This window comes from Cricetulus griseus, chromosome 3 (genome assembly GCF_003668045.3).
Source record: "Cricetulus griseus strain 17A/GY chromosome 3, alternate assembly CriGri-PICRH-1.0, whole genome shotgun sequence".
Classification (NCBI taxonomy): domain Eukaryota; kingdom Metazoa; phylum Chordata; class Mammalia; order Rodentia; family Cricetidae; genus Cricetulus; species Cricetulus griseus.
In genome coordinates this window covers 190,106,613-190,118,880 of record NC_048596.1, presented here as the reverse complement: position 1 = coordinate 190,118,880, position 12,268 = coordinate 190,106,613, and the positions used below count along the sequence as shown (strand labels likewise).

At 41.8% G+C, this 12,268-nt stretch overlaps 1 protein-coding gene across 1 annotated transcript in view; it reads left to right on the top strand.

The window, feature by feature from the left end:
* Adamts18 (ADAM metallopeptidase with thrombospondin type 1 motif 18) overlaps nucleotides 1-2,774 on the top strand; it is a 134,355-nt gene extending 131,581 nt beyond the window's left edge. The window contains exon 23 of the mRNA XM_027406073.2: nucleotides 2,659-2,774. Coding sequence (XP_027261874.1) covers nucleotides 2,659-2,774 — 116 coding nt within the window. The remainder of the gene's footprint in view (nucleotides 1-2,658) is intronic.
* Nucleotides 2,775-12,268: the final 9,494 nt, after the last annotated feature.

The following is a 12,268-nucleotide window of genomic DNA, read 5'->3' as shown; positions in this document are numbered from 1 at the left end:
CTCAGCAGAAGGAAGGGCAAATGGAAAGGAACAGAAAGATACTTGGATTAGGGGCATAGTTGACTGCATAGACACAAACCAAAAGTGGTACAGGGGCCTTATTAATCATCACAGGGACATCAGATTTAACTGGATAGGGTGAAGAAGCATGGGGTCTGTGAGATCATGACAGTGGACCATCTGGAGTAGAATGAGAACAGGATCTCCTCATGGAGAGGTGGCTGCTGCTTCTGAGGAGAGATGGAGGAGTTTCTTTTACAGGGAGGTGGTAAAAAGAGGTGGGAATCTGGATGGATATTGAAAACTGGTACAATAGTGCTTGCTGCTTTTTTGCTTGTAGGGAGTGAGACAAAGAGAGAAGGGGTCTAAGTTAGCTTCCACGGTGTAAGCCAGATGACTGGTTCCTTTCTCATAGAACCAGCCATCCATAACTGTTCTTATCACCAAACATTCACAAAGCAAAGAGGGCACCACACCTCAGCTCTGCATCCTGACTTACATGAAGCCAAGGCTCCTGCTGTAGGCTTTTGGTAAAATTCCATTCTAGTCATAGAAGAGACAGCTCAGTGGTTAAAACGCACTGGCTGCTCTTCCACAGAATCAGGTTAGATTCCCAGTACCCACATGGCAGTTCATAACCATCAGTATCTCCAGTTCCAAGGAACCTGATGCCTTCTTCTGGCCTCTATGGGCATTGCATGCATGTGGTGCATAGACATACATGTAGATAAATCACTTCACACACATAACATAACTTAAAAAAAAATAAGGAGAGATGAGAGTTAATACAATAGTGAGGTTAATCAGGGAATGGTAGTATATGCCTATAATCACAATACTTAGGAGGCAGAAGCATAGCCACAAGTTCAAAGCTGCCCTGGGTATATAGCAGGATCTTCTATCAAAGGCCCACAAAAAAAGTGACTGTGAAGTTAGGTCCATAGTTTCAGTGGCCTATAGTATCTTGAAAATCTTCCATTGTACCAACAGAATAATCTAGAATGTAAACAAAATGATTAAGGCATATGATAACTGATGTGGGCATCAGATACTAGATAGGTATATAGTAACTGAACTCATGTTGTACATACATGTATTACATAGATATAAATTAGGCAAGTAGAATGTAGCTGGATCTTCATCTTAATGTCTGACTTGAATCTTGAACCTAGCATATCTCAAACCAGCCTTCTGGTACCTGATCCATGACATGTAGGAGTACCCATTTCAGGGAATTAAACTCTATATACTTCATTTAAAAATACTGTTATTACTGTTATTTCTCTCATATCACTTACCAAGTCTCTACTGGTACAAGTCTTCTGTACTTCCATGTGGTGTGTATGTGTGTCCAGAAGTCATTGTAAAGAAAAGAATATTCCCACCTAATTTTTAAACCTAAGTTCCTATGCTAGATGACTTAATTTTATTATTTTAGCTACTGTGGCTATTTTTTCCAAAAGACATTTTCTTTAGATAGCACTTGTATTTCTGTTGTCCTTGTGGACAGGACTTAACCACTTGTATTTCTGTTGCAATGGTAGACAAGACTTAACAAGTGCAAAACTAAACTCTTGCAACCAGGAGCTCATTGTTCAGTATGAGTTTTGACACCTGTGAAGAGAAGCATGATGCTCAAGTCAGTGCAGATGGATGATAGTGATCTAAGAATAAAAAGAGTGGATAATCTTTTAAAAATATTTATCTAGAAACTGCTTTGTCATTGGCACTATTCTAAGTATTGAGAAGAAACCAATAAAGAGTGGGGACCAAAACTCTGCTCTCAATGATTTTGCATTATAGATGACAGAGACTAAGCAGCCACATGGTATGATGAGGGTGGATAAAGCAAGGAAGATAATGGGAACACTCCCAGGGAGGCCAAGGAGTAGGCTGGTTTGTTGAGTGGCAGAGGAAAAAAGAAACTGACCTGGGATTGTAGGGGAAGTCTACCTGGCAGTGAACTGGGGAAATGGTAGTCAAACTCACAGGTTCTTCAGGGACCAGCAAGGGGCTAATATGGCTGGGTGTGGGAAGACAGAAGATGAGTCAGGGAGTCAGGGAGTCAGACTTCAGATCCTAATGCTTCAGCCTCCACAGCCATCACCATACCCTTGACTGTGGAGGGATGGGAAGGGAGGCTCCGGGAAAGAGGCATGACAGTAACTAGTTTGTGTCTGAAAGGGTTTTCTGGGAATGGCTGTAAGATATGAAAAAGGGAATTCCAGGCACAAGAACCCAGAACTGAAGACACTGTAGGCAGATGTGAGTCACAAGAGAAAATCCAAGGGGTGCCCATAAAGGAAGAGTTGGGAGAGCTGTGCACCCAAAGGCAAGAGGAGAGTAACCAAAAGAAAGATGCTCCTTGAAAGGGTACTGACCCGGGACCCTCATGTCCATGCTGACAGGCTATGTGCAAACAATCACAATCTCTTACTGGGTATGGCTTCTTTTCTAATGCTAGTTCCCCATTTAACTTTGCTATCAGACACAGACCCTTTTGGCATATTAATCCTTCCCTGGAAAAGTCCAAATGTATCATGGGCAGAACATACAGAGGGACAAGGGAGTGGGCCTAGGTCTCAGTTCCATAGGCCCCCATCTTAGTAAGAACACCAAAGTCCTAGCTGATATGTTAAGTGTTCTCTGTCCTTTCAGATGATCCATCCTGTGTCGATTTCTTCAGCTGGTGTCACCTGGTCCCTCAGCATGGGGTCTGCAACCACAAATTTTATGGAAAACAGTGTTGTAGGTCATGCACAAGGAAGAGCTGATCCAGAGTCCACTCACCTTCCTCAGCTCAGTTCCTTAGCTTCCCCATCTCCAGGTTTGTTTAATTTTTAATCCAGACTACAAACCACAGAGGAACCACCACAGGGTTTGAAGAATGCCTCCAGAATCAACACATGGTACTCTAAAGCACTTGACAATGAGAAGTGATGACAAATCCAACCATTCTTTAAAGCCTTTGATTTGCACTGTCATTTGAAAGATAAGATGCATCATCATACTGAGATATGTCAAGTTTTCATCTTGACCAAGTGAAAATCTTGTTGACTTTGGGATGGGTCTCCTCGCCACACACATACCCTTGAACATCAAAGGAGTCAAGGACAAAGACATCAATTTTCAAAAGGCCCTTGAAGGCTTCAAGTCAAATGCTGAACACTCAGAGCCATCAAATACATGGATGAAACTCTCTGCCTAACAGTCACTTGGAATTTATAGTGTCAAAATCTGACACCAAATGGTGCTCAATGGGTGCTTGCTGCTGGACTGGCAAGCTTCAACTTATGTTTATTTTCTATGTGTTGTTTATTTGTTTCAAGTATATTCTGCCTGTAGAGAGTCTCCAAGACTGAAATTAACAACTTGAAATGTATTCCCAGTAGCATTCTGGAAGCAGGGCCACATGGGCTATTTAAGATCTCCATGTAATTAAAATTCACAATTGAAGGGGGAAAAAAACTCAAACACTGATGCCCTTCACATAACATCAACCTCATAACTTTTGGTGCTTTTTGAATGGGAATGAGGGAGCCTGATGTCTGCTCTTTGGGAACAAGAACTGGTGACATGTTCATTTTTGGTATAAAAAAAAATAGGCGCTAACTGGTAAAATAGCATGCTTGAAGGAGGGAAGCCTACCATTTATAATGCTTCATACATATTATCAGAATGCTTAGAAAATTAAAGGCTGCTTGTGGTTTTCTCCTACCAACTGACAAGTTTCAATTCACCCCAGGACTTGGTCAACAAGGGAAATAAAAAGACAGTGACCAGAGAAAAATCCATCTGTCTTCTTGCTACATTAATAAATTACAACTCACTGAGACCCTTCCATGAATAACAGCACTTCACCATGTCTCAGATGAGATTTTTGGTCACTGGGAGCCAGCTGTTGATGGGCATTAACAAGCTTAAAATTGTTCTCAATTGGAAAAATACCACTCTGTTTGCCAAAACCAGAGTAACTTATAAGACTGTGTTCCCCTGTAATTCTTTGAGAAGTGGTTCTACAGGGCATGTTTATATGATACTACTCTATCCCCCCAATTTCTCTGATGAATGTACACTCATTTTTTACTGCTTCTCAGAGTCTTGGTTCAAGCAGGGGTTTGCCAGCTCAGCAGAACCAGCTAGACAGTGGTCTGTTAAATTTAACAGCATTCTTTGTACCCATCCTACTGGGAATCATGAGTTCTTGGATGCCATGGAATTGAAAAGTAACAGCTTGGCCTTCTTGGCTTGGCCCTCCGGTAGCCATTTTGATATGAGGAGAGAAAAGAAGAATATAATACCACACTACCATTCCTTTGCTCTCTGAAAAGTGGAAAGTTATTTGTCTTTATATAATTATCATTTTATTATTTTATGGGAAAGAATTAATTTATTAATAGCCTATTCTTATGTGTCTCACTCACTTCTCTGAGTAAGTGACATTCTGAGGGAAAATGTTGAATTAAAAAAAAACATGATTATAGAGAAAAGTCAAAATATATGTGTAATATTTAATTATTTTATGTTTTATAATAAAGTATTCTGTTTCTTTATCTTTGAGACTTGTTAAATTCTTTCTTTTTAATTAAATTAGAAACAACCTTCTTTTACATGTCAATCTCAGTTTCCTCTCCCTTCTCTCCTCCCCTGCCCACCACTAACCTCCTATCCCAACCCCTTTCTGCTCCCCAGGGAGGGTGAGGCCTTCCATGGGGATCTTCAAAGTCTGTCATATCATTTGGAGCAGAGTCAAGACCCTCCCCAGTGTGTCTAGGCTGAGAGAGCATCCCTCTATGTGGAGAGGGCTCCCAAAGCCATTTGTGTACTAGGGGTAAATACTGACCCACTATCAGTGGCCCCATAGATTGTCCAGACCTCCAAATTGACTTCTTCCTTGGGGGGGGGGGGGTCTGGAACAGTCCTATGCTGGTTTCCCAGCTATCAGTCTGGGGTCCATGAGCAACCACTTGTTCAGGTCAACCATTTCTGTGGGTTCCTCCAGCCGGGTCTTGACCCCTTTGCTCATCACTCTTCCCTCTCGACAACTGGATTCCAGAGTTCATCTCAGTGTTTAGATGTGGGTGTCTGCCTCTGCTTCTATCAGCTACTGGATGACGACTCTAGGACAGCATATAAGGTAGTCATCAATTTCATTATAGGGGAATGACATTTAAGATATCCTCTCCACTATTGCTTAGATTGTTGATTGGGGTCAACCTTGTAGATCTCTGGACATTTCCCTAGTGCCAGATTTCTCTTTAAACCTATAATGGCTCCCTCTATGATGGTATCCCTTTTCTTGCTCTCCTTTATTCCTCCTGCTCTCTCATGTCCTCCTCTCCCCTCCTCTTCTCCCCTTCCCTTTCTTCTAACTCCCTCTTCCCTCTTCCCATGCTCCTCATTAGCTTAGAAGATCTTGTCCCTTTCCCTTTCTCCAGGGGACCATGTATGTCTCTCTTAGGGTCCTCCTTGTTTCCTAGCTTCTCTGTTGGTGTGGATTGTAGGCTGCTACTTCTTTGCTCTAGATCTAAAAATCCATATGTGAGTGAGTAAATACCATGTTTGTCTTTTTATGACTGGGTTACCTCACTCAGGATGGTTTCTTCTGGTTCCATCCATTTGCCTGCGAACATCAAGATTCCATTAAATTCTTGAACAAGTCAGTGAGAAGCCAGTTGTTTCCAAGTTAATTTAATTGTCTAACTGTTGATGGAGAGTCTCAGTGTAACTTCACTAAGAGGGCAGGAAAGGAGTTTAAGAAGGATTTGTCACCTTTGTGCATAAGGAAATGAACTGTCCAATGCTGTTGTATTTGGGGCCAATCTGATAGCTCTGCAGGTAAAGGTAGTTGATGCCAATGCTGATGACCTAAGTTCAATGCCTGGAACCCACACTGTGGGAGGAGGGAACTGACTCCTGATATTGTCTTCCGACCTCCACACGTGTGCCTTGACACATGCATGTGTGTAGCCCTGCAAACACATAGCAAATGTGAAACAAAACTGAGTATCTCAAGACATGATGCATCTTAAGATAATGTGTTCTGCAGTATTGAGCAGATAAACATTTGCATATGGAAATCATTAAAGATAAAGCCATTACAGCTACTTCCTATTTGAAAGGCCTTCTGGGAAAATATTCATGCCAAAATGAAGGGGAGGGGAGAGGAAGGATAGTATTTACAGGATGGGAAAGCCAGAGAGAAGAGAAAAAACAACCTTAATTAAATAGCAAACTTTAACCATGAAATTCATGATTAAATTCACAAATACAAATAACCTGAATGTCCAGCATTTCTCTGCATTTATGATCATATACCAGGCAGAGCTCTAAAATATAGTTAAGATTATGGTATGAATTATTAATATATAGCAAAATAAAAATTAGGGTTAAGAATGGAAAGTGAAAGCAAGAAAAAGCTATCTTTATATCTTTTGGTAATGAAGTTTCATTAGAAGAGATTCATTAAGATTTAATGGCTGCCAGGTCCTATGCACAACACTTTTATATACTTTATCTCATTTAATGCACACAACAGCTCAATTAGGGAGATACTTTTCCCTTTGAGGGGAGGCATCTGGGATTCTCAGCGATCACATATTTGGCCCAGAGGCAAATGGCCAGTTTGTGATGGGGTCAAGACTTGAACCCAGACCCCTTGGGGCTCTTCTGTCACAATCCTAGGAGACATAAAGAAAACAGGGAACATATAGGCCTTGGAATCATGGTCCTTGAGATGCATGTGAATTAGACTTTGGTGATAAATGACTTTAATGATGATGAATTATGGGCAGAGCTGGGGACTTAAGATGCAGAATCAGGGTGGAAGGTAATAAATTCCTGCTAAGCCCCTCTTTTCAGCAGAGGATACTTGAAGGCTTGTTGCATAGTTATTGCATAGTTAAAGACTCCATTCCCTAATAACAGCTTCTCTCTGGGATGATAGTGTTTCCTAGACAATAGCACCAGAGTACTGGAGGCTGCAGCACCCCAGGATCATCATGATGGAGAAAAGGCATGTGGGAATGCTCTTGGCATGTGTTCTGTTCTAATCATAGGCAATGAGAATCATGCTAAGAGTGGTTTATAGCATTCTGATCATGAAGCCCATTGCTGTAAATAGGGAAATGGTCATTTGCTTATGGGCTTCATGGCCTTATCATCCTCATCTTGAAAAATATAGAAACACGGACCAGATAAGTTACTCGGTGGTTAAGAACACATGTTCCATTTCTAACCCATGTTGAGCATCTCAAAACCACTCAAAACTCAAGCTCCAAATGATCTGATACTCTGGCCTTTGCAGGTACCTGAACTCAAGTATACACACACATACACAATCACACAATAAACAGTACCATACATGCCAGGTATGGTGGTCCACGCCTTTAACCATAGCAGAGGGAGATAGATCTCTATTAGTTTGAGGACACCCTGGTTTACATAGTGAGCTTCAGGCTAGCCAATGTTACATAGTGAAGCTAAATAATAATAATAATAATAATAATAATAATAATAATAATATCCTTTAAAACATAGGAAGCGATCCTATGTTCTGTCTGATTTACCTTATCTTCCTCTAAGATTTGAATTCTTCAAAAACCTGGTGGTCTACACCAGTATTAGATGTCAACATTGCTGTGACTAAGTGCCTATCAATTAGCAGATTGCATGAAAAAAGGATTACTTCTTACAACTGGAGGGGTCACAGTCTACCATGGTGAAGGCATGGCAGCAAACGGCTCCATGGTGGTAGAAGCCTATGGTGGGTGTTTCTCCGGTTTCCTGAGTTTAGCAAAGATGAAGGTGAACCAGGCTATCCACCTCAAGGCTCTGACTGGTGACTCACTTCCTCCAGTGAGGCTTCCACCTTCTAACAGTCTGACAGCTTCCTGGAACAGGGCCCCCACCTGGAGACCAGCCCTTCAGACATGAGCCTGTGGGGAACAGTTCATATCCAAACCATGGCAACCCTGATGCTCCTGTTGAATCCCTCACCCTCGTCTGCACATGATGGGGACTTCCTCCTCTGCAGAGGCTCTGGACATGTGACTCTGAAGCCTGTCACCCATAGAGCATCACCCTGAGTGCCTCATGAGAATGTTGCATATCACTTTATACTTTACCCCCCAAAATTATTTTCTTAGAAGAAAGTATTTTAAAAGGCAAATATTTTGTAAGTTCTTCAAATGGAAAATCTATATTACATGGTATAAATAGATATAGCTAGTCAACAAAAACAATAACCTTGGGGGCTAGGGAGATGGCTCAGGGGTTGAGAGCACATGATGCTCTTATGGAGAACCTGAGTTCCATTACCAGCAACCACATCTATTGGTTCACAATCTAACCCCGACTCCAGGAGATCTGATACTCTCTTCTGCCCTCTGTAGACACCTGAACACATCACACATGCATGAACATATGCCTGAACATGCATGTACACTCACATACTAAAATAAATATATATTTAAATCCTGATGGGGCTAGAAGTGTGGCTCGTTGGTAGAGCTTTTGCTTAGTATGTTTGAGTTCAGTGCCCAGCCCAGAAAAAAATCATGATTAACATGTGTATTTAACATATTAGTTAAAAAAAAAAAAAACAAAGCTGGGTGATGGTGGCTCACGCCTTTAATCTCAACACTCGGGAGGCAGAGTCAGGTGGATTTCTATGAGTTCAAGGATAGCCTGGTCTAAGACCTAATTTCAGGATAGCGAGGGTTATACAGAGAAATCCTGTCTCAAAAAAACAAAACCAAAAACAACGAAAAGCATACCATATAACTGGCTTACTATCTGAAAAAAGAAATCCTTAATGAAGATTGAAATGTTCATAGTTCCTTAAAATTGTAAGGTTCTGTATCTGTATCACCAAGAATAAGGATGAAATATTCTGTTGATGAGGAAATAATGAATGCCAATTTCCACTGTACAAAGAAATGGCAAACAACACCCAGACTATCTGTCCTTTGTGGATGTTGAGAATCACCATGCAACTTCTGTCCAATAATTTTGGGGGGCTGAGAAAGCATTCAGAGATGTTCTGAATGTGTGCAGTTATTTGTTAGTTTCTACAAAGTAGTGGCAAGGTGACTCTCCCCTTCCCTGTCCCAACATCCTGTTTCAACATCATGAAGTTATCACTGCTAGGTATCCCTAAGTGTTTTCCTATTAAATAAAGAACATAGCTGGGTTTATAATCAGGTTATTTAATAATAAGAAGTATTGCCAGTCAGGACTGGAGAGATGGCTCTTGCAGAGGACCTAGATTTTATTCCAAGCACCCACATGGCAGCTCATAACCATCTGTCCCAGGGGATGTGACACGCTCTTCTGGCCTCTTTGGGTAGCAGTCATCAAGGTGGCACACAGACATACAGACAAAACACTCACAATTAAGAAAAATAAAGCACTGTACATGGTTATCAGCTGTTGTGATAGACACGCGAAGCTCAAGGGCTGTTCTAACATGCAGACAGACGAGAAAGAAGCAGCACTATCCAGCAACAGGCAGCTCAGAGTCACTTTCCTCCATCCTCTTTCTCCACCATTCTCATCTTCCTTCTCACATGGCCTTGACCTTACCGTATAGGCAACTCTGCCCTACATAAGGCAGGATGACACTTGATCTTGTATAGTACTACATCACAGCACCTACACCGTGTTAGAAACTCTCGATAGATGACAACCGTTGGTGCTCCATAAGCCTGCACCCCATGGTTCATAGATAATTAATCTAGAGAATTACAAAAAGTGAGCCTTGGCTGGGAGGAGCTGGAGTCCTTAGTGAGATGGGCTCTGAGGGTCAACCAGGCTCAGGGGCTATGTCAGGTGAGGAAGGACCCAGATGTGCCTCTCCTTGCTCTCCTTACCTTCGAATGGCTAGAGGACAGGAAATCATAGCCAGTTTTAACAGTGCTTAGTAAGCTCCTAGGGGAGGAGGTGTCCAGAACACTGTTATCCTGTGCATCAGGAGTGGAGTGTTCTCTTTCAGAAAACAGTCCTCTCTCTCCTTTCCCCATGCCCTTTAAAAAGCACATTGGACCAAGAGCCTCAGAACAATGTTCTATAACCAACTAGATCCATCCCCAGCACTTAAGGGTATTTAAATTTCCCAGTCACTTTCAAGAAATTGGACTTGTTAATCCTGCAGATGGGGCCTGATAATTTATAGTTTAAAACGCTTTCAAGTTTCTCTAAGAAAAATTGGTTTTGGAACCACTGGTCTAGAGTAATAAAAAGGGACTGTCCTCCCAATTAGACAAAAGAGCACCCTTGGAATCAGGCCACACAGCACAGCTCCACAGTGTAAAGCCAAATTTGCCTACTAATACAGTGGCCCGTTGCCTGGTCCCATCTCCTCCAAGTGTATTTCACCTGCACACAGCTGGACAAGGGAAACATTAACCAGCAGAGAGCAGACTCAACATCCTGGCCATTTTTTTTTTTCTGACTTCCAGGGGCACTCCAGGTTTGCCAAATAGGTACCAGTCATATCAAGGACAATTGGCCATTGGTCTCAGTCAGGCACCCACAGGCAAGAGCTCCAGTACAGCAGAGAATTCAATGAAGAGTAACCATGGAAACGTGGCTTTGGCAAACTATTCACACAGCCTCAGGTGTGTATTTATGGAAAGAGCTGCAGCATGAAGCCCAGAGATTTGGGATCAAGACAGAACAAAAGGCAGCTGTCCCGCCTGCTGCCTGTCATTGTGTGCCAAGGGGTGAGTTCACCACTTTTATGAAGAGTACCAATGCTCACCTCCTTAATAGAGTGCCAGGAATCATTGGCTTTATTTGAGAGGAAGAGATGTGGGGAAGGGGGTCAGTGAGAAGAAAGGAAGGAGAAGAAGACAGACAGAAGAGAAGAAAGGAAGAAAGGAAGGAAGAAGACAACCTTATTGGCAGGGAGAAGCTGGAAGAGTGGTTGGGGCTGAGCTAAAGCATAAACAAGTTTCTGGTCCGAGCTGCTCTGGGACTCCAATTCTGTTTTATGGCTACATTTATTAATTCACAGCTTTCATGTTTTGTAAAAGCAGATTGGTTCCAGATACTTGAAAATTAGCATGTTGTCTATTTACACATCTGCTAAATCCAAAACTAGGAGGGAGTGTTACTGTAGTCAACAGCTCTCCCCCTTTGTTATGACACCCTTATTGTCCACAGATTTTATTACTTGTGGCCTGGTCTACTGAGGAGAAAGACATTTCACATGTTCTTGGAGCTATTATTTGTTTTCAGGCTCAAAGTCCCTCTGACATGCACAGTGATACTCAGTCTTTTTTAGTCTGGTCTGCTTCAACTAACATTATTTTTCCCACATGTCTGCTAACTAGCATGGACTTGTTCTTTCAACAAGAGAATTTATTGAATGCCTATGAACAGTAACTACAATGTGAGATCCAAACAGGAAAAAAAAAAAAAAAAAAGAAGAAGAAGAAGGATCTTGTTTCTGGCCCAATGGGACTTGAGCATACAGAATACAGCTTTCCAGCTATACAAGAGTCCTGTTATCCCAGCCATCAGGGAGACTGAAGCAGGGGAAATGTGACTTCAAGGATGGCCTAGAGAAGTTTGGAAACTTAGAAATTCCTACTTTATACACATTTTAAAATAGAAATGTTTAAAGGGACTTGGGGAATGGCTCAGTAGTAGAGCCTAGTATGCATACAGTCCTGGTACCAGAAAGTACTGGGGGTGGGGGCACAGAGTGCTGATCTATGCAAACAGACATTGTTCCAAGGTCACAGTCAAGGTTGAATACATCATTCCAAGGTCATAGGCATTTAGAGTCATCCTAGGCAACAGGTCCTTGTGCATAAGTTCAGCCCTGCTCTCAGGAAACATGCACATATGGATTATGCAAAACTACTTTTCACCTTCAAAGGCAACCAAATCACAAAACTGTATCACTCAGCAAAACCGTCTACCCCAACAATTGATACACAGACATTTAAAACTGAAGGAACTTCAGGGAATTTTTCTCCCATTTCATAGACCTAAAAACTGAGAGCCAAATTTTTTAGACCCTTTCCTAAAATTATCGAGTAAATTAATGAGATCAAGTCGGTTCTACTGATTTGGGGGGGGGGGATGCTCACATTTTACTGTATTCTGAAGTATTTATCAATGTTTACTTGACAGGAAAACATTTATTAATGATAAGGATGATTTAACAAGGAGTGGGAGTCAAACAGAAACCTAGGCAGAAAACTCCTGAGTTGATTTAACACACCTGACCAATATTAACTCACGTGCCCCTCCAAAA